The sequence below is a fragment of the Caloenas nicobarica genome, chromosome 2 (assembly GCF_036013445.1).
Source record: "Caloenas nicobarica isolate bCalNic1 chromosome 2, bCalNic1.hap1, whole genome shotgun sequence".
In the NCBI taxonomy this organism is placed as follows: domain Eukaryota; kingdom Metazoa; phylum Chordata; class Aves; order Columbiformes; family Columbidae; genus Caloenas; species Caloenas nicobarica.
The window spans coordinates 58,957,275-58,981,530 of NC_088246.1; the positions used below are offsets into that span (position 1 = coordinate 58,957,275).

At 44.5% G+C, this 24,256-nt stretch overlaps 1 protein-coding gene across 1 annotated transcript; it reads right to left on the reverse strand.

The window, feature by feature from the left end:
* On the reverse strand, nt 1-19,686 carry LOC135984790 (cytochrome c oxidase assembly factor 1 homolog). Its single transcript, XM_065627337.1, has 6 exons — nt 18,779-19,686; nt 10,800-10,876; nt 8,573-8,676; nt 5,032-5,183; nt 3,013-3,089; nt 1-411 (listed from the first exon to the last, which is right to left on the reverse strand). The coding sequence occupies exons 1-6, from the start codon at nt 18,809-18,811 to the stop codon at nt 315-317; spliced, it is 540 nt and encodes a 179-aa protein (XP_065483409.1). The 5' UTR covers nt 18,812-19,686; the 3' UTR covers nt 1-314.
* Between the last annotated feature and the right edge of the window lie 4,570 nt (nt 19,687-24,256).

The window sequence follows — 24,256 nt, forward strand, 5'->3', positions numbered from 1 at the left end:
TTGTTTGTTTATTTCAAATTCGTAATACCAGCACGCACAGGGCATAAGGCATGACTTCTCTGGAACAACAGCAAGTCTTTCGCAATATATTTATTTTAGTCTTCTGCTAAACACATGAATAAACCAGCAAAAGAAAGAAATTACAGTCATGACAATGATGAGGTCAATCTTGGAGAGAAAATTGTCTTGAGAGCACCCACCTAAGTGAAATTGTCACTTGTGACAACTGCATACATTCACAAACACAGTGGGATGCGATCGATTAATGGATCCTTCGGCTCAATGGGAGGTGGAGAAGCAGCTGCCTTTGAGTTTTAGCCTTCTTGGACACCACTGGTCTCCACCGGGGAGTGGTAAACAGGAATATTCTGACCATCTCGCAGTTTCAAGGTGACATCCTGAAGGCACCAGCTGATACAAACCAAAAGAGATTTTTAACTTGTTACAATTACTTTTAATATAGTAGTAAAGGTATAGAAACAGCTGGCATAAATAAACAAATCATTCCATGCATTCAGTGCTATTAAAAATTCTTTCAAGTGTTTTAAAGCTTGGTTTGTGAGTGCCAGCTTCTGAAAGCTGTTTTCCCTAATAGCATAGCACAGCTCAGATTCAAAGGTCTGGGATGCGTGTTCCTGTTGTTTGCAACTCAAATAAAATCCTGCCAGCTATTTTTAGAGAGGACATTCCTCCCCCGACCCGGTGCCTTTCTTCCTCCCCATCCTGCGGGTGCATTCCTTGCTCAGCTCCTCTCCAGCCTTGGAACCAGACTGTGTTGCTAAGGAATTATCCTGCCTTGGAGGAGTTTGAACACTGTGTGATCACTCAATGTGACTGCTGAAACTCTGACAGGGTATGACAGTGGTTAGTCAAAGGAGGAGGAAAACTGCACTTTTTGGAGACTGAGGGGGAGCCTTTTCCTTCCTCTAAACTCTGTTCCAAGCCTGCTTCTGTGAGACTGCTCGTGCTGCTTTTTCAGCTGGGAAGGACTAGTGTTTCAGGGTACTAAGACAGGATTTTTTCAAAAGCTCCCAGTGCTCACCCAGCTCTGCTTTTTCTGCAGTCGGTGCTGAGTACACAAAATCAGGTAATTCAGCTGCTGCACCCCTGTGTGATGGGTCTGTGGCAGGGCTCTTCGCTCGGCAGCCCTCCACTCCATCTGATCTGGGATGAGCAGCGGCTTCATTTAGAACAGTTTGAAGAAGCAACTGCTCGCTCTCCCCAGCGTGGCCTGGGGTCTCAGCCCTTCCTTCCACTCACTTCAGGGCAGGAAAGTGTCATTTTGCAGGGCTGGTACTTTGGAGGCCCTCGCCTCCGGGCACCCCCTCGACCCCTGCGCTGCCTGCACCTGAGTGAGTGCCTCTTTCTGCAGGTCCAAACCAGCTCACGCACTCAAAATTTCCCTTTCTTTGAAGTTGCCCTCTTTTTTAATAACCACATAAACAAATAAACTGCTATGGACAGACCGCACTTGGAGTCAGAAGTATTTTGGTGGCTTAGGAGCCTAAACCACTTGCACAGAGCGCTCCTGGTGTCATTTAATTGTGTCTATCAGTCTGGTGGTCTCCACTGGAAATGCCCATGTGCGCACTATGCAGAGCCCCACCAGGATGGCCTGCTTACGTGTTTGTTATTCCTATTGAGCACTTCAGGAACTCCTCTCCACGGACCAGATGGGAACCAGCCATTTTACTCTTAGTTCCTCAGCCCAGTGCAAGGACACCAAGTCCTGCCTAGCCCCAAGTGGAACTGTGTGCAGGACCCCGCATGTAGGCAAAGATGGTTGAGTCTGACAGATTCGTCTGTCACAAACCCTTTTACAGAAGATATCTCTGAGAGATGTGTATGCACTTCAAATTCTCCTGTAGTTCAACGTCTTGCAATCCTCAGTTATCTTCACAGTAACTCAGCGAAACAGGAGGGAACTGTTATTTCCCTCCATCTGTCAGGAGGAGATAAGTGAGGAGATCAGAGCCCAGGCCCTGGGCAAGTGTAGATGTGCAAGAGAGGTGGCTGGGGATCCCTGGGGATATCTCTGGTCGCTAGGGAGGAGGCCAGGTCTGGCCCTGAGTCTCTCAAGTCCCAGCCCAGTGTCTTCCTCCCATTGTTTTACACCTTACTTCCCACAGTTATTCAGAAGAGAAACACAGTAAGCTGTGTTCATCTAATTATGAAAAGAAAACATTACCATATGGCTGGTGGCAGCTGAGTAAAAATGTTGTAGCTTTGGGTTTCTAAATAGAGTTAACAGAAGTGCCTAACAGACTCCAAGAACATGTGAAGAGGTTTGCATCTGGTAAAATTTCCTCTTTTGCAAGGGAAGATGGACTTCAAATTCATGTACTGATTCTTTGCTTGGTTCTAGAAATTGGTTTACCCTTGACAAGGGAGGTTTTCAGGCTGCAGTGCTACAAAGATGTAAAGTTGCTACTAGGTGATGTGGAATCAGAGCATCTTTCTGCTATAATGTATTTGTTCTAGCACTTTTTTTTAACTATAAGGACTGTATCTATCAGCTTGGGAAAAAAAAAAAAAAAAAAAAAAGTCCTGCGTTGATTTTTAGCTGACCTTGATAGACTCTGACCTAATGTGTAATTCCCCTAGTGCAACATGTAATACTAGACTGGAGTTCAGACTGCTGTGCGACAGCCTCTGCACCTCCGTGGGGAGGAGAGCTGGGAGGGGGCAACACATTACCTTGGCTCATAGTATTTATATGTATACTGAGCTATAGTTTGCTGAACAACACATTTTACACAATGAATGGCTCATGTTGTTCTGCTATTTGTATTCACAGGGATGAAGTCAATATATTTCTCAACTAATGTATATTTTTGCCATAACGATGGTAACAACCTTTCACAAGACCTTCAGACATTACTTTCTGCTTCCTTTGTGTGCATGATCTCAGCACCATGGATGACTAAAGCAAATGTCCTGCTCTGCTCTTTTCTCCCACCACTTTTCTTCTTGCATCTGTACGTTTCTCCCGGCACCTTCCCCAGTACCCACCATTGACGGGAGTGGTCCATCTCTGAGTTAATGTAAAGGTACCCCGCTGATTTTGTTCCAGATACTGGTAACTTTATCTGCAAATGTGAAAGTATGTCAAAGATTCAGTGAAACGTTATGAAATGGACATTTACTCCTTCTACAGTCAAAGATGTAACACCTTCTTTTTAAGGTTTTTTTTTTTTTACTGTATTGTAGAGTTTCACTAAGCTTTAGCTTTTCTAATGGCTAATGTGTGCATGGCTATACAAGTATGTCTGTTCTGCCGTACATTAATCTCTCTCTGCTGAAAGAATGTACTGTGTTACAGCTGCAACCCCCAGGGAAAACCACTCGCTCTCTGAAATATTTATGAGCAAACACCTTTCCTTACCAGAACGCATGGTGATCCAGAGGTGACCTGCACTGTGTTAGAGCTTCCCATAACCATAACAAGCCTGTAGGTTCGGATCCTCTATAGATAAGTCCCTTAACACACATCGAGGCAATAAGAGATGTTCAATGATTTTTCTCAGTGTCACAAATCGTACCACTCAGTTCATCAACAAAGAAAGTTAGGAGCTGTAGCCGTGACCACAGCTAATTGCACTTAGTGTAATGTTTGAATAAAATAAATGTGTTTCAGGGGTAGCGTTTGGTGGTATTGCAATCACAAAGAGAAAATGTCAAGGGTTGTCCAACAGCCCCAGAAGCTGGGAATGTTGTGGAGTCAGTAAACTAATCTATGATATAATCATTAGTGATGATTAACCAGTTTATTTCATGAGAACATGAATGGTCAGGAGCATGAAAAAGCGGAGAAGAAAGTTGGTGGTTTGTGTCTTGGGTGAGGTCGGTAGAAGGCAGGATTTGACTTCACCCTGAGTCACTCAAGCGACCAGCATTCTTAAACAGTGACAGAGGAAAACATCACTGGACAGGTTCTCTTCTTTGTTTCAATCAGCATAAGAGGTTGCGTGGGTTTTTTTGCACATTTTTGGCCTTAGATATGTTTGCTGGTACAATCTCTAAAACCTGGGAAACTGGGAAATGTTTTGGCCCAGGGTATCACATGGGTGAATCCTCTCTGGAGTGAGATGGAACATGGAATTTTGTGAGCTGGTTAAAGGTTGATTTTTTTTTTTAATTTTTTTTTTTCTTCTTGCCCTGACAGCCTCTCTCATTCACTGTACCATCTACCCCATTCCTTAATACCCTTGCTTGGTCCCCACGACTCAAAACTACTCACCAGGAGGAACAAAATGATTCAAATGTGATAAGATGCCCCAGTGAGGGACCTGCACAGGTCACTAGGGGCATTTTGCATTACCAGCAAAACCTGGGAAAGGCAGCCACTCCTGGTTTAAGGGGAAAAACACTGATGGGAAGTCCTTTTTGGGCAGCAACTCCGAGTGGAAGCGGAGTTGTGTTTGTGAGCTTTGCCTTAGCCCAGCCCTGGGCTGATGCAAGGCAGCCTTGTGCAACTCTTCAGCACCCAGCACAGCATTCTCCAGCTACTACGTAACCCACGCATTCAGTCCCACACCAGGCAGCCATCCTCCATGGCACAGAATTACAGGTGATTTTTAGAAACCACATCATTTGTGCTGTACCACGGCATAGCTCATAAGCAGCTATAAAACTCTGTTCTGAACAAAGCTTTAAAAACTAGCCTGAGATGTACCTAGGGAGATGAGGGAGGCAGCTGCTACTTTAAAGATGGATCTGATATGTTTCTGAAAACTATTTTGTGACTTACAGTAGCAGGAGGGGGACTGACTGGTTTGGGAAGTCCCTTGGCATTCTGTGATGTGCCCATATAGTACAACACAAAGATGCCGCTCTTGCTGTATCTAGTCCCTCATGTGAGTGTAGATTTATTCTCTGGAAATCTGTTCCTCTTCCAAATCAACAGGCATCGCATCCTACTGCCTTCCAGTGCACCCAAGTGACTCATGGCCTTCTGAAGATCCCCTGGCTGACCTCTTGTCAGTTGATGCCTTGGGAAGCCACCCTGTGACACCACCTCCCCAGCGTTACCTGTGCTCTTTCTGTGTCCACACGATTACTCCCATCTGTCAGTCGGATGTTGTGAACCTTAAGAGGTGGGGCACCCAGGGCTTCCAGGGCATCAGGATTGCTGTTCAGTTGCTCCAAGGCCTGCTGGTAATACTGGGTCCGGGCAAAACTTTCTAGGTGAGAGAAACAGGATGGTGAGGAGACTGTCCACTTAAAATCAAAACATAAGTTTAAAAAAACAAAAACAAAACCAAAAAAAGACATTTCCTCCAGACTACCAAGACTACCACACCCTCCCTGAAAAACAGTCCAAAACTACTAATTAGGAGAAATCTGGCTAAAGGAGGAAACACATCAGAGAAGCAGTGCTGAACTGTAATGTTATTCGGCTAATTTAAGTAAAGAGGGCTCTGAATATAGCCTGTTCCATACTGCTATACAGTTCAGCTTATGGCTGTGTCTCCCTGCTTTTCATACATTTGTATGTCATCTAAAAGGAACAAAAAAAGGGAAAAAAAAAAAGGTGCACGAACGAATAACTGAAAATGTTCTGAAGGTAATTAATTTCTTTTTTAAAGGAGGTACAGAAAATACATTAAGAATGGAGAATATTTCGCAGACATTGGTGTGAGACAGGAACAGCTGCTGCTGCTGTGAAACTCTTGCTGTGGTCTCCATACAGCTTTTGAAGTGGCAGCCATGAAGCTGCAGCTCTACTGACGGATGCATTGAAAGGGAGGCACAAAGAAGGGCCATTAATGGTCAAGCAGCAACAATAGCACAGTAGTCTGGATGCTGCACTTTCGGCATATGGAGGACAATTGTGGTAAATCGTTATTTATCAATGTCTGGTTGCCATGTATAGCTGGGAAACGCTGTGCAGTGGTCACCAATGGACAATGCAGAGCTGTGAGGCTGGGAACATGCCGACCCTCCTTATGGAGGCAGAGATTTGCTTATAAACAGTCGTAAGGCTTGTCTGCTGGGACTTCTAGGTATGCTTCACACCAGCCTAACCTCACTCAAGAAGGGCGGAGTTAAGCCAGGAGTATGCACATGTGAAAATTCCACTCTGGCAACTTGGCTCTCGCCTTCCAAAGAGTTTAAAACAAGGTGTAAGGTTCGTTTCCTGGCCTCTTGCCTGTTGGTGTTACTCTTGGAGCATGAGGCAGAAGGATGCTGCCCCCTCTCCCTCATTAGAGGCATCCCCTGTGAGCAGGCAGCATCCAGTTGGCACAGAAACAGCTTTGCAAGGCTGCAGCCTGCGCTGGTCCTCCCTGGCCCTCTGGACCATCCTAAGGAGCTCCAGCAATAGGGGTGGCAGCACAGCAGCCCATTAGTGCCTATGGATCATGGCATTCAGCCACCCAATGTTAAAAGTATGTTGTGCTTATCCTGCAGGTTGGAGGGGAAACGGGTTCAAGTTTCCTGGTGCTGCTTCTCAGCTGTTCCTCATTAGCATCTCCTGTCACAGAATCACAGAATGTCAGGGATTGGAAGGGACCTCGAAAGATCATCTAGTCCAATCCCCCCGCCAGAGCAGGAGCACCTAGATGAGGTTACACAGGGATGTGTCCAGGTTGGTTTCTAATGTCTCCAGAGAAGGAGACTCCACAACCTCCCTGGGCAGCCTGTTCCAGTGTTCTGGCACCCTCACTGAGAAGAAGTTTCTTCTCATATTTAAGTGGAACCACCTGTGTTCCAGTTTGTACCCATTACCCTTGTCCTATCATTATTCGTCACCGAGAAGAGCCTGGCTCCATCCTCGTGACACTCACCCTTTACATATTTATAACCATTAATGAGGTCACCCCTCAGTCTCCTCCAAGCTAAAGAGACCCAGCTCCCTCAGCCTTTCCTCATAAGGGAGATGCTCCACTCCCTTAATCATCTTCGTTGCCCTGCGCTGGACTCTCTCCAGCAGTTCCCTGTCCTTCTTGAACTGAGGGGCGCAGAACTGGACACAATAAAATGCATAAAATACCCTACCAGTCCATTCGTCCACACGTTTTTCAGCAGGAGAGCTGAAAGGATGCTGGTGTTGGCTGGGGAGGCTGCTCCCTTGAGAAGGGTGTCCAAGTAAAGTGAGTGAGCAGAAATAGGATTACCCAAGTGTTGGTACAAGCTTTCACAGACACCATGTGCATGCAAACTTCCCTTCAGCCTGAAGCATACCTCTCCCCCTGCTCCCACCACTATGGAAGCCATTTGCTCCTCACAGGTCCCAGTATAGGCCAGGTATGTGCACTGGGATAGCAGAAGGAACTGGGATAACCTTGGGTGTGGGCCAAGGGAGGAAGGGTCTTACTGTGCCTCCTGTCTGCTGGAGGCTGCAGAAGGACGCACTCTGCAGCACAAAGTGTCCTTTCAACAGCCTGGTTGGCTTGTCACCAAGTTATCAGACAGCTACTCGGTGGCCACCACTATTGCAACAGAGCAAGAAGTAGCCATTGCGTTGCACCACTTGATTACACAGCTACATGATGCGGGGAATGAGCCCTTTGACTTTCTGTATCGTATGGAGAGTGGCTTTTTTTTTCTCCCAGAGATTTCTAGATAACAATGCTGAAGCTGAAAATTAAAAAATGCTAATGTCCTTGTTAAAGCCAGATTCAGTATTTTACAGAGTAAGAGGATCACATATCTGTCATGTGCTCCAGAGCTTGAGGGCATGAGCTGCCTAAAATTAAAGCCTGCTTTCCAGCTTTGTCTGATTTGTTATTAATACGTGTAAAATGAAGAGGAGGTTTCAGAGCTTATCTGAGGGCTTGAGGAACAGGCTTGGCTACACTTTTCTGGCAGCATCCTCTGATATAAGGCTAAGTGAAAAGCAGTGTAATTTGATAGTACCAGCAAGTGAGAGGCATAGGGCCAAGAAGCCTATAGCACCCCCTAAGAGAGAGGCAAAGCCTATTTCTGGTCTGATGCAAAATATCTAGAAACAATTTTAGAAAAAAATAAACATCTATAATTTGGACTAATAATTTGGATTCTTGGCCAAAGACATATGGCAACTAGAGCTGTCTATAAACAGTAATGGCACCTGTTTAGCTTTTATCTCCTTGTCCTAATCTTCTTAATGAAGAGCACTCTTATCTGCCCTTCATTCAGAAAAAACTAATGTCTTAGCGCTTCACAGGCATGTTGTGTGTAAGGGCCAGCACCACAGAGAGATTTGCAGATAAAACCGCTGGACTTTAATACCCTCTCACAGATGGTCATCTTTTCCTGCCCAGTTGTAAAATCTCAGTAAGAAACGAAACCTGCCTAAGTTTTCACTTTGTCCTCACCCTCAGGAAACCCCCCAGAAACTAGACTTTCTCCTGACCACAGCAGCCTATGCAGTACCCACCTCTGGAGATGCGTGCAGCAGCGCTTGGGAGAGCAGCAGCCCTGGGGCTGAACAAAGCAGAGCCCGTGGAGGCAGAACCCAGAGGCTCAACCACACTTCCTGTAACTTCATCTGCTTTTCACATCTTGCATGCTGCTATTTTCCCTGCTACACAAAAGCAAATGAAAGGGGCAGAGGAGAAATAAGGTTGCTAACAGCACCAAGACTTACTTTGCATAAGATTATACATCACGATGCATCCCCCGCCACTGAACAGACCCATGAAAACAGCCATTTGCTGCAGTTTTCTTAGGGAAGCTGGCATTTTTTCCTCCCTGAAAACAAAAAGGGAAGACATTTGTTATAAAAGAAGAAAGCTAAAGGGTTACTTCCCCCCTTCTCCTCTTTCCTAAAAGCCCTTTCCAAGCAGGCCTGAATGAAAGTGCAGGGCACAAGCATCATGCTCTTGCTCACTGGGGCCCCACCATGCGCCCAGAAGGAAGGGTGGTGAGAACAGAGCAAACTGGGGACCCAGCCGGGTTGAATGTGTTTATTCAATTCTTTTAGTGATGCCACCACTTTACTAATTGCCGAGAAGAAAATGACCTCCTTAGCGTGGCCGGGGGCCAGCACCGGGGCACATTGTCATGGAGGCTCATGGTGCCTGCACACTCGCTCGCACACTGTGAGCATTCAGGCTCGGGGGGCCGGGGTTCTCGCTCAAGTAAACTCTTCTAAAGTAAACACGCTCGCGGCAGGGCTGGATTTGGCCTGGAGCGGTGAGGGACAGAGCCAAGCCAGCACTGTGCCAGCAAAGATAATGGAGCCAGGGTGTGGGTATTCTGTTGTCTTGGTTTTTTTCCCAAGCCATGGGTAAACAGGAAGGCTCTTGCAATCCTATTTTTCTTCCTTCCTGCCCTCCCCCCAGCCCAAGCTTGCCCTTTTAATGAGTCACAATTTTGGCATCTGAATGAATGACCCAGCAGAATAAGAAACACCTCTGAGAAAGTCCATCTACTAAACACTTCCTATGGTTTGGGTAAGAGGGAGACCATGTGGCCTGAAGAGCTCAAGCTAATGCTCCTGCCCACAGCAGCTTAGCAAGTGTCAAGCTGAGGTGTCAGTGGGGGAGTAGCACGTTGCTTCAGGCTGTGGCAGGATGGGACTTGACCAAGCATCTGAGTATTGGTTTATGCTCTTGTTTCTCTTGCAGCTGGGATGGTAAGTACAAGTGGTCTTGACAGCAATAAATTATTAAAAAAAAAAAAAAAAAAAAAAAGGATAAAAAATAGCAGAAGGCTGCCCTCTGATGTAGGCGTCTGAATACCTGGGGAAACTGTATGGGATTTCTAATCTTAAAGGCTTCACACCTCATAGAACAGTTTGGGTTGGAAGAGACCTCAAAGGTCATCTAGTTCCAGCCCCCCTGCCATGGGCCAGAACACTTTCCACTAGACCAAGCTGCTCAAAGTTCCATCCAACCTGGCCTTGAACACTTCCAGGGATGGGGCATCCACAACTTCTCTGGGCAGCCTGTTCCAGTGCATCACCACTCTCATGGTGAAGAATTTCTTCCTTACATCTAATCTAAATCTACCCTCTTTCATTTTAAAGCCACTACCCCTTGTCCACATGCCCTTTCAAAACGTCCCTCTCCAGCTTTCTTGTAGGTCCCCTTCAGGTAGTGGAAGGCTGCTGTAAGGTCTCCCTGAAGCCTTCTTTCTGAACAACCCCAACTCTCTCAGCCTGTCTTCACAGCAGAGGTGTTCCAGCCCTCTGATCATCTTGGTGGCCTCCTCTGGCCCCTCTCCAACAGGTCCATGTCTGTCCTGTGCTGAGGGCTCCAGAGCTGGACACAGGACTCCAGGTGGGTTCTCACCAGAGCAGAGCAGAGGGGCAGAATCACCTCCCTCGACCTGCTGGCCACGCTCCCTTTGATGCTGCCCAGGATACAATTAGCTTTCTGGGCTGCCAGTGCTCATTGTGGCCACGATGATGTCACTTAAGGGTTACGGTTAGCGAGACCTGATTAAACCAGTTACAGAAATGTGACCTGGGCAAGGCTGTTTGAGTCCTGTTGTGAAAACCACCTCTAGATCCCCTCAGGTACGCATTAGTCAGGCATTGCTCAGCTGACAACCACAGTTTAGAGAAGGGTGGAGAGGCAAATGTCAGGAGTCTTTCCCATCGTAGCTGGGTCAGGTGACACGGGCAGCCTCCCTCCATTCGCCTTTCTGCTGATATGCCTGTACACCATCTCTTGCATCCTCTAGACCAAGGGAAACTGTGAATGCAACCCGGGTTGATTTTAAGAGCTCTTAACATCTACATTTATTGTTTAAATTACTTCAAATTTAGGGATGGCTAGTAATGGTAGCAACTCAGAGAGGCATGTGTGCATTATGTCTATTTTATGCCTTAAAAAACCCCAAATTGTGCCATTGGTACAGTTAGTCACCATCTCTCCTTCCTGATCTGCTTCTCTGATGAGTTTTCTTCTTCACTTCCCCTGGGGAACTTGAGTAGTGTGAGAAGCTGCAGCAGAGGAAGTACAAGTGTGTTTTTACAGAGAAACAGCAGCAGTCATTTCACAAAGACAGGGAGAGCTTTCTGCTTCCTCGCTTGTGTTTGCAACTTTCCTTAAATCGCAATTTACAACATTATTTCTTGACACCCCTCAACCCCCACACCCCGAAACTGCAAAATCTGATTAATAAGATATTCCTGTAAGATCTGTCTGGCCAGGAGGAGGATCTGACACCACCACATAACAGGAAGAAAACAAAAAAGGTGGTAAATCTGGAGAGCAGATCAGATACAACAGGCTGTGACCTGCAGTATTTGGTTTTGCCCTATTCAAAGTTGTGGCCAGGCAAAATTTGGTTTCTGTGATGAAATTCAGGATAATTGAACACAAACGTCTGGGGGTGGAGGAGTGCTGCTGGCAATTTGCTGAGTTAAAATGGGAAAATGCAGAGCTCTTGCACAAGTGAGGATGTTTTGACTGAGGCTCATGGGACGTGCCCAGCAAAGGACGGAAATCAGAGGCTCCACAACTCGCTGTCAGTGGGTTTGAGGTTTGTTAGGTCTCACGGTCTGCTTGCACCCAGACAAAGGGGATGGAAAGTAAGAGGAGTTTTGTGCCGATCAGTCACGTTCTCGCACACGCCCTCATCACCCCCTTCACTTGCAGCAACTCAGTGGCCGCGAGCACCCCGATGGTGCTGTGCCAAGATGGTGCCATCTGGCAGAGGAGCTTGGCAGCCAAAGCATGGTGATCCCGGTAAGCACCGCAGCCCCATGCAGTGCTACTAATGTGCTGCCCCTGCCTGCAGCTGTCGCACGTTGCTGGTCCTGGTGAGGCAGGGATGTGGTGCTGAGGTGCATCCAAGTTGTGCAGCCCACACTGGATCTGTGAAGGTCATCGTTGCTGTAACAGGGAGAATGTAGCTGGTGCTTGCTTTCAGTAGCAGTGGGAGGCCTGCAGGATGGACCAACCCATCCCCAGGCTGGCCCTTGACACTCTCCTCACACTTCTCTCTTGTCTGTTTCCCCAAGCCAGTCCTACGACAGCATGTTGCAGGAAGAGGTTCAGAGCAAGCGTCTCAAGACCTTGCAAACCTCCTCTTTGATGCCACAATTCCCTGCTAGCTTCCAAAAGCAAGGACAGAAGTGTCCTTGGAGCCCAGTGCAGCCCTCAGAGAGAAGCTGCTGCTCCCCTTCCTTGCCATCACGGTCCTTTGCAGCATGGATGTCCGGATATTGCATCCAAATCCTTGAGCATCCCTCAGCATGCAGCTGCTCATGACTTCTGGATGATGACACTGGAGATTAATGGTGTCACCTTGTGGAAGATGGAAACATAGTAAGGAACTGTTGTTTGCGAGGGCTCGTGGCTAGGATTTCTGCCCTCTGGCCAACCGTGTTTGCTGCTCCCATCTGCTGCTCTGCTGAAGTGCCATGGAGGTGACTCGCTAGGGAAGGGAAGCAGAGACATGCCGAGAGGAGTGCCTTCTGTCCTGAGCCTTTCTGAAAATTAATTAGAGCCTGCAAAGTGCAGAGACTATTAAAGGGAAGGAACAAACCCCATTGACTTCATTCGACACAAAGGGAGTAACTGTAAGACAATGCATTTAGGAGAATCTTACAGATACAGCGTGCAATTGCCTCCTAACGAGGGCAGCTCACGCTGCTATCTGTGGCAGAGATCTCCCCTCAGAACCTGTTATACCACTAAAAAGTATGCAAGTCAACTGGTGGAAAACCAGATTTCTTCACAGCCGGTAATTAAAAAAAGCACAATTTCCAAGCTATGCTGTTCTGAAAAAAAGATTTTTTTCTTCCCCTGTGCTATCTGCAGCAGTAAGAAAGATCAAGTAGAAATCATCACACACAAACACTGAGCCTACAGTTAGCAAAGGAATCATTCTCTAATAAGAAATACTAAAGAGCAGAGATTCCTAATAAGAATGATGTTCATTTTGTGCCTTGCAAATAGTAAGATATGGTGGAAAAGGTAGTATTCAGGCTTGACTTTGAAGCTAAGCAGGACTCAGGCAGTTAACAATGAGATTTAACAAACCCGGAGAGGTGGAAGACTCCCAGGGTCACATGTGAAATGGTGGGTTACTGTAACAAAAAAGTCTGGATTTAATTAGATTTTGTTTTCTCCACAGAGGTTCTTCTAAAAATAAGCTGGGCTTAAGAGAGTCTCCCTTATTTCAGCAAATTCATATTTTCTGGTTTGGTCTCTGAAGTATGTGTAGGTAATTATTTTTCCAGTGGTGGCAGAGGTCGATCCCAGGCATCTCCACCAAAGGCAGGTAGTGGTGATGCACGGGCATTTTCACCAAGCCACATTTATCCATTCTATTTGCCTAAGACTCGAGCGAGGGAGCTGGGGGCTGCAGGTTCTTTGGGGGATGGCATTTCCTCCTACTTCTCCTCTTCGTCCTCCTCCTACTGGCGCTACCAAGCTCCACCAGCATGTCTGGATTCTGGGTGCTATTGTAGTCCAAACAGTAAACAATAATATGGTACTGAATTCAGAGAAGTGACTTGATCCATGCAAACTCAGTGGGATCACTGCTGGCTTTCTCACCTGGCCAAGACAATGTACTGCCAGGCCACCAATACAAGCAGCTGGGAGCCTTTAAACTTTGAGGTGTCGGCATGACATGCAATATATGTGTGGCAAAAGACTACCGTTACATTAAATTAAAACTCATAAATAGGTCTGAACGTGTATCTGAGCATCTATCTTCAAGACTGGAACTGTTGTCTAACCTTTCTGCAATGAAAGTCTCCCTTGGATTGGTGGGATTTGTGTTGGCCCCAGGTCCAGCTTTTCTGCAAGCCACCCAGGTAGTCATGGAAGTCACAGGAGATGAGGGTAACATCAGGCAAACCACAGACAAGCACAAGCACACACTTGTATTTCACATTCTTGCTCTCCTGCCCATCCATTGATCTTGTAAGATCCATAAGGCATCTGGGTGTGAGCCAATTCCTATACTAATAATATGCCAGGACAACAATTTAGAGACAGTTTCTAGACACTCACTGTCTACAAAATACCTTCATCATCGGTACTGTCACCAAAGACAGGACAGTACAGCACAAGTGTTTTGGCAGGATCATCATTTCAGCATGTCATTTTCCCCTTTTTCAGGTCTTAACATGCTATTTACCTAATTTCTGAGAATTAATAGCACAAATTGTGGCCCCTGCCAGTATGTTCAGAAATACCGAGCTTTTGCATGTCTGATCCGCCTTCACCAAAAGCTCAGCAACTTGCAGAAAATAAGTTTGCTCAATTCACAGTCAAACAAAAAGTAAAAGTGGCACCTTTTTTTTCTCTCTCTCTTGTTTTTTTTTTCCCCTCAGCAATTCTTCTCTAGATGCACTGAAAAGGCACGTTTTGGCATTTAGGGAGGTAAACCACCTTTTTAACGAGCTTTGAAATGGTCCTTTCAAGGGTCTCGTGGATTGATTCCTAGAAAGGTGTTAACTTAACCTGGTTAAAATTCTTTGAAGGGACAACTCCAGGCAAGTCAGGAAACCATGATAAGTTTATACTATGCCTTTGCTGCTAGCTAATTAACCAGGAAAGTGAAAGCAGACAATAGAGTGATTAAGAAGAACACTAAACAGCCACCCTATTCTTGTATTACATCTCTTGAGGCACACACAACAATGCACGAGGCTTGCTCAGTTAGCACAAAACCTGACATGGTGCCTACAGATACTTTAGTTTCATTTCCTTTTCCTCCTCTCCTGGGTGCTCTCATTTGCACGTTTCTACGTATTTATATATCTTCGTACATCTTCTGTACTCCACTGTCACGGTCTACTTCCCCATGTGCTCTTATGCTACAGGGTCTCATCCAGCAGGCTTGCCTGAACTACATTTCTTTTCCTCCTGCCTGCCTACCTTCACCCTTCCACATGTCCTCTTCCCCTGTAGACTATTGCACCGCCCCAGTGCCAAGCAGACAGAAACAGTGGGGCCACTGTTCCCACTGTCCAAGGAGACTTCTCCTGCCGTCCCTCAGTTTATCCCTCTGTGAAACAGATTCTTTCTTCCTAACTGCAGATAACAAAGGCAGATGCCTAAATCCTTTTTTGCTTTTCTCCCAAGTTGCAAAGATGCTACATCCTAGCTTGTTCAGTCTTTTAGAAGGCCAGGCTCACATGCCAGACAGTTCAACAACTCACTACAGACCATCATCCAAGACTAGAGCTGCCCACGCTTTGTACTGAAATACAAGGGATATCACAGAAAAGAGGCAGGACCAGGGCGTGGAGAAGCAGGATAATTATACCTACAGTGTGACCCATTTTTGCTGTTATTGGAGCACAGCATTATAGGTTAATGCCTAATAATCTGTCATTAACATCCCTAATTGTATATTTCTGTAATTGGACACCACGGAGTGGTGAGGAAGGTGTGAATTCACTTTTTGTGTTTTAGAGGTGAACTGCAAAGGATTTAAGAGTAAGAATTCTTAAGTAGGGCAAATGAAAATGTTGCATCCAAGGTGCAGGAAGAAAAGATCAGTGGTGTTTATGGTTTTAACAGTGAGTGGTTTACCTGAGAAACCTATAGGACAGCTTCTTGGCTTCCCTGCCACTGGCAGGGAAGTCATGAACACTGCAATCCAAGGTTCAAAAGAATTACTCCACACTCTATGCACACCTACCCACTGCCTGCGTCACAAATGGGCACATTAAAACAAAAGAATCTCATAAAGAACTAGCAAATATAGTCCTTTGACAGTCTCATGCTGTCAGGATGAGAGGGAATAGCACTCTGTGCTTAGCAGGAGCTTAGCAGAAGTGGACTGTCAAGCCGGGGAAGTTTTCATAGTGTGATGCGTATTTTCTGTATATAGTTTCCTAGAATAGGTTCACTGAACCTGCAAGGTAAATGATCAGTGGAGACTACCAAACTGTTTCTCGTGGAAAGATCAAAGAGCCTGCAGCGGTAACTACTTAGCTCTCTTGCCAGTCTGCTGCCATTTATCTGTGTCCAGTACAGTAGTTATGCCAAACTGATAAATTCTCAAAGCCAAAACCAACAACCTATCTAGATTTAAGTCACCTTATTAAATCCTGAGATGGGGAAAAAACATCAAGAAATACAAGGAGTCTGCAATAACCTTCCTGGCAATCAGGTCACATTTACTGCAGATGTCATTGGGCTAGGAACTATATGGGGCTACGTTAAAAGTTAGTACCTGTCTAGAAGTTTACGGTCTCCATCTACACTTCTGATAAGGTTTATGCCTGTCTGTAGTCTTACTAGCTTCAATAATACAATCCACATGCATGCATTAAATAGGCAAGAAGTAGATGGTGACCTAAAGGAACAGAATGCCGGGGGAGGCAGTCACAGGAAAAAATGTTTAAGGCACAAACGTAGTGTAAATCATATGACGCTTATTCCCTTGTAATGCATTCCAGAAATGAGGAGGTAAAAGATCTGATCTACTCTGCCGTGATCAGCTTGGAGCCCAGTTTACAAAGCCTTTAAAAATATCAGCGGAGATGGGAAGGTTTGCAGCCCTAAGGCCAAACATCTTGCTGACATAATGCCTTTTATTATATAGTATTATACATATTTTCGGCACTTCACGAACACCTTGCTCTTATTCATACTTCCTACTGAAAACCAAAAATAAATAAAATGCTGCCCTAAACCCCCCCAGATTCTCAGATGTGGTAAGTTTATTTCAAGTGCCCATCTTTACACCCTCCTCAGAAGGTTCCCTCCCCCAGAAAATGTTGACCCTACCCTTCTTCTGGAAGTCAAGTCCCTTTGTAATACATCAGATCAACACTTAAAGCCTAAGACTTTGAGGAAAACTAGTTACTTTCTAACATCTTGGACACCTGGATTGTTTCCAGAAGTTGGTCCTTGCCCACATGAGCAGAACTGGTTCAGTATCAGCTAAATCTGTTAACACAAATTAAGATCTGGGGAAAAAATAACCTCAAAGACTCGTGACTTTTTAATAAGCATCAAACAACAAAACCAGCACAAGACCATCAGGGATTCTGACCTAGAAACATTCCATTCTCATAAAGACAAAAAGGGGAAGAAACAGTTATGATGGGAACCATTTAAAAAAAAAGAAAAGAAAAAAAAAGAAACTTTCATAATACTTGAATGTTTCCATTCAGACAGATCCAGCTTATTAACTTGTGCACAGAGCTGTGCAAGATGGAGAAAGCAAAAGGGCAAAGGAAGTGGTGGAACCTGCCACACCATTTGCACATACTGCATCTGGGGGTCAGACCTTTAACTTGCTCTGAGGAGTAGCTACCAATTTATCCATCCACCCTTGGAAAAAGGAAAAGATGTGCTGGATGCTCACAAGACAGTTGGATGTGAATCAGCTTCTCTTCCAAAAATGAGTCAGGGCAGGAGGAATTTCAGAGAACAGCTGACTACAATCCATAGTTTCCTGCTGAGAACATGTGTGGGAAAAGATTTGAGGGAAAAAAAATCTCTCTCTAATGCTTTAAATGATGTCTCTATTTTATTCATTAAATTTTAGGTCCTCCTATAGCTCCTGTTAGGGAAGGCAGTATTTTTTTTTTTTTTTCCAGAGCTATGGCAGAAAAACATTGTATGACTTCACAGGAAGCCCATGCCAGGTCAGGTACTCTGTCTCCAGAGACCTGGGCTGTGCCCCTGCCCCATCCCCTCTCTCACCCTAAAACATACCAGCCTAGACAGGTTCAGCACAACTCTGGGGCTGTTTCCTACAGTGAACATACCTTTAGGGATACAGGGACAAGGTCTTCCTATGGAGCTACAGCACAGGGCTTTGCCCAACAAGGAGATGTGGCAGTCCAAGAGCTGGACAAAAGCACAAACCACACTTCTATGTACTGTTGAAGGGTGACATTTTTCAAAACGGGCAATACCTTTACATAATCACTGTTTCCTAAAAGTGCTGGGATCTTCGAAAATTAGGCTGCTTTATGGCGTTTTCAAGGCATACCCTCACTAGTGGCTTTCACACAGGGCTGCTAAGAACGTATATTATTTCCTCATAAACTTGTTGCTACTGTAATCTTCAAATAGGTGTTTGCAGGGTTTGTTGATCAAATGCTGGATTACCAAGAGCTAAAGACAAAGAAATCTGACAACCGTGGCATACATGAGATGCATTGTTGTGCTGTGATCCATTAGAAAAGGAAACAGGACCAGTTAGCAGGGAGTCACTGCTGCTTAATGATGCTGGCAGGGATCCATGCTCACAGAATTCTTAAATTGAAGGCTGCCGAGGAAAGACTTTGCTTTTGACCACAATACACACATTTTTCTGTGTGTTTTTGTTTTCTTTTCCCATTGCATACTACTCAGCTCTCTATTCCGTGGGAATTAGAAAAAGTGATAAAGAGGTACCATGGCTTTTACACAGCATACTCCTAGGGACCTCTGCTTAGATATAAAAAGCCCCTACTCGGTGTCACTTCAAATTTATTTGTGGCTTTTGCAGTTCATATGACACCAGCACAGGCAAAGCAGAAGACAGTGCTTTCAGGTTTCATAGGCAGCTCGGGGACCAACTCAATGTATCACTGTGGCTAAAACCATAAACTTTGGGTGTCTCAATTCACGCATGTAAAAATAAGTGACTAAATACTTCCTGGTTACTACTTTTCTGGAATACAACAACATTTAATGTCTGCAAAATGCTCTGATAGCCTAAGATGTAATTTTACTTAGGTATGAAATTGCCTGGTGCAGTACACACACGTGAAGAGGCATGACAGAGTGTTCCAGAAAAAAAAAAAAAAAGGGTATTTTGCAGCCTGGCACAGAGTGTGTTTTAGGACCAGCAGAATAATTACAGCAGCCACAGTTGGCACTTATTAGCAATTAAAGAAGCTGTTAACAGGTCATTAATAATGTGTGACTACCTGCCTTATTAGTGTTCTTCTGTCAACAGGCATGAGGGTGAGGGAGTGGAAGAAATTGGTCACACGTTCTTCTAAGTCACTGTGGAAGGCTGATACCCTTATTTTTCATCACTTTGTAATCTACTTGTTTACTTCCCTCCTGGTATCTCTTCTCACTGCCTCATCTCTTGCTGCTATAGCTCTCACATCAGAAGACCACAAGGATCTTGGCCAGGGAAGCCAGCAGCTGCACCTGCAACAGCCAGCCCCAGGGGAAGGGCAGCCCTCTCTGCGGTGTCCCAGCCTGGCAGCCATCCCCCTGCTGTTCACAGCAGCCTCTGAACACCTCTCCTGAGCCTGTGCTCCTACTTCTGAAGATTATTTTGTCTGCAAGGCATCCCTGTCCATTTACAACACACTGTGGTTTGTTCTCTGGCGTCCGCCTCCTTGCTTTCCATGTGTAGGCAGATGGTTGGAAGAAGAGAGAAAAGCAACTTGTTTCCCTGCATCTTCAGACAAACACACGCTCTCCAGAGGAGACAGATGCCTTAAAGTCAGATCCAGGGCATCAATTCATCCTTCAGGTTCAGCTGTAGCGTATAAAGCATTTGCTGGCTTTGGTCTAATGCTTTTTGACATTGTCAGGCCCCCTTCAGTGAAGTACTGCCTTGTAACCAACTTGACAGCAAGTATTGTTCTACATTTATTAATACTGTACGTGCCATCTTCAAACTGACATGTTCCAAGGCCAGGCATCAGCTGTGCTCAACTCTGGCTTCAAAAAAAAATGCTCAGACAACAGCACAGACCTCCTGCTGCTAATAAGTAAATAAAAATACGTCTTTACCATGCTGCTGCCATACCTTTTTACCCTTTCAATCTAAATTTTGCAATATTTTTTCTTTCCTCAGGATCTTAAAATTTGAAGTACCCACCTTTTTGGCTTCTTTAGGAAAGGGCTTTTTTTTTTTTTTTTTTTTTTTTCCTCCCCACAGTCTTTCAATTTATTCCTTTCTCTCTCTTTTGGATGAAAGACTAAATTCCAGAAACTTGAATCTACATAAAAGTTAATTAACTTCAGGAACTGTTTTTCCTCTTCTTTTTTTTTTTTTTTTTTACTGTTGTTTACACTATTGTTTTCTATTATTCTTAAAATGTTCAGCTTAATGGGTTATGTTTACTTAGTCAATAAGCTGATGATGCCCATGACAGGACCAGAAGTGTTTGGTTAGCAGCAGGGAAGAAAAAAAATCAATAACTCCAAGCATTTGGCAGCTTTGTGGGCAGGAAATCATTTGTATTCTCTGGTTTAAATCAATGACCTTCTTTTCTTTGCTGTTCCAACAGGAAATTATAAACTCTGTGAACACTATTTGCATAGTGCCTCCTGCAATACACTTGCATATGCCTGGGCAAAACAATATGTTAACCCCAGCACTGCTTTTCTGAGGTCTCTGTTAGAGAAACCTGGGCACTCTAGCACAGAGCTTTTCAGCTGCAGGCACTTGTATTTATTAAAAGTGGAAGCAGAACACAGCAAGATGTGAAAAGAGCTCCTTCTCCACTTCCAACAGCACTATCAAAAGATGAAGGCATTATTATTTGATAATAGGATTGTCTACTGCAGAGTATGAAAAACTGCCTTCTTTGTAACTTGGCAAGATGCTGTTTTTTCAGCATGGCAAACAGAAACTTGCGACTTCAACATTAAAGCTGAAATTGCACTTCTGTATCTTGCTTGTCAGGTTTGCCCTAATGTGCCAGGTATGGTTTGAAAGTACTGCGCCTTTGCTTGAACTCAGCTTAGCATTACAGAGTTCATGTTTGTGAAAGCTTCAACCTCCTCTATCATGTCCTTTTGCTAAATGCACTTAAGGTAGAAAAAGAAATTGCCACTTTGTTTTGCCATGCTGATGGGAAGCCATTCCAGGAAGGTCACCTTCAGAGAAAAGGCCTTGTTGAGCCTGGTGCTTAATTCGCCTTCTAACTTTTTGCGCTGCCCACCACTACAGTAAGTCCAGATCAGCTATTTCTTAGCATGTCGGAGAGCTGGCATTCAAGAAGACCAGATAGTCACAGGAGATGGAGGAGGTGTGTCGTCCCTTTTTCTGTGTTTCCCTCAGTGTGATCGCAGTGCAGCCCCAAAGTCTGGGATTCTTGTCTATGGTTGGAGCTAAGTGTTGCAGCTTGGAGCACCAGCAGCTGGCACTGCAAAGCTCCTGGACTTAAGCACCCCTTGATGTGCTCATCTTCATCCTGTGCAGGAGAATGACATGGTAAATCAATCTGAAAAACATTGTTATAACCCCAGAAACCACCGAGGCCTCAGTAGTCTGCGCTGAAATTAAATGTCATAAAATTCAGGCATCCAGATTTTTCTGCTTTGCTTTTGCTCATGACAAGTCCTTTCACATCAGTTCTCATCATCCCTCCTGTGCTCCTAGTGCCACTGGCACAAAGCTGTAGTCATCAGGTGATACTTGGAAGTATATTTATTAGTTATGTCACAGCTCTCCCTCCTTGAAACAAAAAGGATAGGAATGTTACTCAGAGTGACTGAAGTGGAAGTAATATGTAATTCTTGCACTCCTGGTTTTTTTCCTATTAATTTGCCAGATATAAGGTTGCCCATCCTGACCCCAAAAGCACTTAATTCCTTCCCACTGCAAACTCTACATGCTTGTTCAAAGTCCTTCCAGAGCTCCTGCCTGCTGGAGATCCTTCACATTTCTAAAATTTGCTGTTCATGATTGAATGGAGCCACCAAGAAAATTAGGTGCCTGACTTTCTCACTGGCAGGAGACCAAAGTGGCATCACAGTATCACAGAAGGGCTGAGCTCAGAAGAGACCTCTGGGAGTCACTTTGTCCAATCCTCCTGCTCAAATGGGGTCACCTGCAGCCAGTTGCCCAGGACAATGTCCAGATAGCTTCTGAGTATCTCCAAGGATGGAGACTCCAAAACCTCCCTGGGCAACCTGTGGCAGCACTTAAGTCACCCTCACAGTAAAGAAGTGTTTCCTGATGTTCAGAGGGAACCTCCTGTGTTTCAGTGTGTGTCCATTGCCTCTGGTCTCGTCACTGGGCACTGCTGGAAAGAGCCTGGCTCCCTCTTCTTCACACTCTCCGTTCAGGTATTTACGTACATTAATGAGATCTCCCTTGAGCCTTCTCTACTCCGAACAGTCCCAGAAAGCAGAGTGCTAAATCAAAGGATGAATTGGGTAGCTATTGCTCAGTTGACTTTCTTCTGCTGGGTGAGCCAAAAGCAAATGTGCTTTTCTGTCCCTGTTGCTTTTCCTCCTGTCTCCCTGCATACTTCTCCTAAAATGTCATGCTGTCATCTTTCCCTGTTGAACACCACGTACCTGGAATCTTGCCATATCACAAGAAATGCTTTAATCTTGAGAGAGGTGCAAATAGACTGGCTCACACCAGAAATATGAACTGGTCTGGTTAGTTTTAGGCTTTGGACTGATTTGTGAGTGATTTATGATTACATATCAATAAAACATAACAGAAACTGTCGAGTGATAGTGGTGCACATACAAAGAGGAGAGCTGCTCTTGCTACATGTGGGAACGTATGGACCATAATCTAAGTCTTTTGAGGTTGTGAAAGGTGTACTATGTGATTAATTCATTTAACTAAAATATGACAAGCCATTTTCATAATGGAAAAAATTACTTTCCTAGATAATTTGTTTTTTAACAACTTATGACAATTGTTACCCTCCTAAGGCTGTATATTTTCCACTATGCGGAAAACTGGTACGGAATTAAAAATGCTGATAGACTCAAAAACTGCATTTAAGTTCAAAACAGAAGTTTGTGGGTTGTCATTTTTTTAATATGTATTATACAAGCCGTGGTTTTTGCTCAGAAGGCAACTATGTGTTTCACGTAGCCTCTGTCTACAAAAAGGAAATATAATTATTTCTGGGGAAAATAAACTAGATTACATTGCAGGAAAAGAAGATTTAGTGCTGCAGTGTTCAAGAGTACTCAGATGGACATTCAATTCAAGAACTCTGAACAATATTTACCAATTGACTCTGTTCCTGCATTGCACCTAAATGTTCTGCTGTATTCGTATTGAATAGAATGGGATTTGCTGAAGAGGTAAAAAGACTCACTCTCTCTTTTGAATTTTATATAGGGTAATGGTTTATATAGGGTAATGATTTTGCTCACTTCATTAGAGTAATTCTTGATTCATACAGCTACAAGCAAGAGCAAGGCCAGATTAGGAATTTGCCTCAAAGTAACGGTGTTCAGATGTGTGTTTGATCTTTGTTAAATGAAACATTTGGAATAAAACACACTATTCACTGCTCTTACCATATTCTCTGTAAATTCATTGTGAAATGGCTTGAGATATTATTCTTTTTTAACCTTTATAACATTACTAATGAGGACCCATACTCTCCCAACATTATATTCCTTACCTGACATTTCTTCAGTGTAAATCAAATCACTTAAAATGAGGTATAACTCAGTACCAGAGTACAACAGCAGAATTGGCTGACAGATACACAGAACAAAAATTTACCAGACCTGCTCCTCCGCCCAAAGCTGGCACAGAAGAAGAGCGAAACTTCCTCCTTTCCTGCCCTCCATATTCGGATCCTTTAGACACACCCTCAAGTGTCTCCTTTCTCCTTCTCCTTTTGTGTTGGCTATTTCTTTCTAACAGGCCATTCTCCTCTACCCAGGACAAGCAGCTAGGCAAGCAAATGGTGCGATACTCTGCCTTGGAAGTTCCTAAAAGCATGGGATTTTTCCCCTGGGGATGTTTTGTCTGGGACATTTTATGATGTAAAGGTCTTACTGGAAGACAGAACTGGCCCTACAAGGTCTGGATGCCTTGCTGAGAGATGAATACTAGTTAGCATATATAATATCCAGTACTGGTGGGAAGAGCAAGAAGAAACCAACCAATTACATTTAACTTAAGGAGCAAGCTGCACTCTTCTGACTGCACTCTTCCCTAAATCTGCTTGTTAATTATGATTCAGTATGTGCTATTTGTGCTTTATGGGACTAAAAGTATAAGCCAGTTTACTGGTGAAAGTAACAACTTTCTCATTAAATGTTAATGGGAATGTTTTAATTAGTCCCAGAGTTCTGGTAGAGAGTTAAGCTCTTCCCTCAACAACCAGCAGTTACAGATGCAGTAAGTGTTAATAACCTAATAGGAAGCAAACTAGGCAGGCATACATTCCATCACCCAGGAAATAGATTTCCTGTAGCTTTTTGATGGGCTGTTCACACTTTAAACCAAAAAAGTGGTTGGTTTTTAATATGGAGAGTTGGCCTGTTTGCAGCACCTAAAGTTGCAGCCCCATCCTGTTGTTTCCCATTTCTGTCAGACCTGATGTTTAATGTACTCCCTGCTATACAATGTGAAGCTGAAAATGTCACCTGGTTTAGGGGCGGGAAGGGGAAGTAATTCATATTGAAGCAGCAACCATTCTTGGACTTTCAGCAACTGTACTCCG

What these genes read in the sequence shown, in the direction of transcription:
- LOC135984790 (XM_065627337.1), bottom strand. Translation starts at nt 18,811, where the DNA reads ATGCCTGTTGACAGAAGAACACTAATAAGGCAG. An exon ending in GATGTATAATCTTATGCAAA is followed by an intron (nt 5,184 to 8,572) that starts GTAAGTCTTGGT and finishes TCTCTCACCTAG; the next exon opens with AAAGTTTTGCCCGGACCCAG. An exon ending in ATGGACCACTCCCGTCAATG is followed by an intron (nt 412 to 3,012) that starts GTGGGTACTGGG and finishes GGTTTGTATCAG; the next exon opens with CTGGTGCCTTCAGGATGTCA.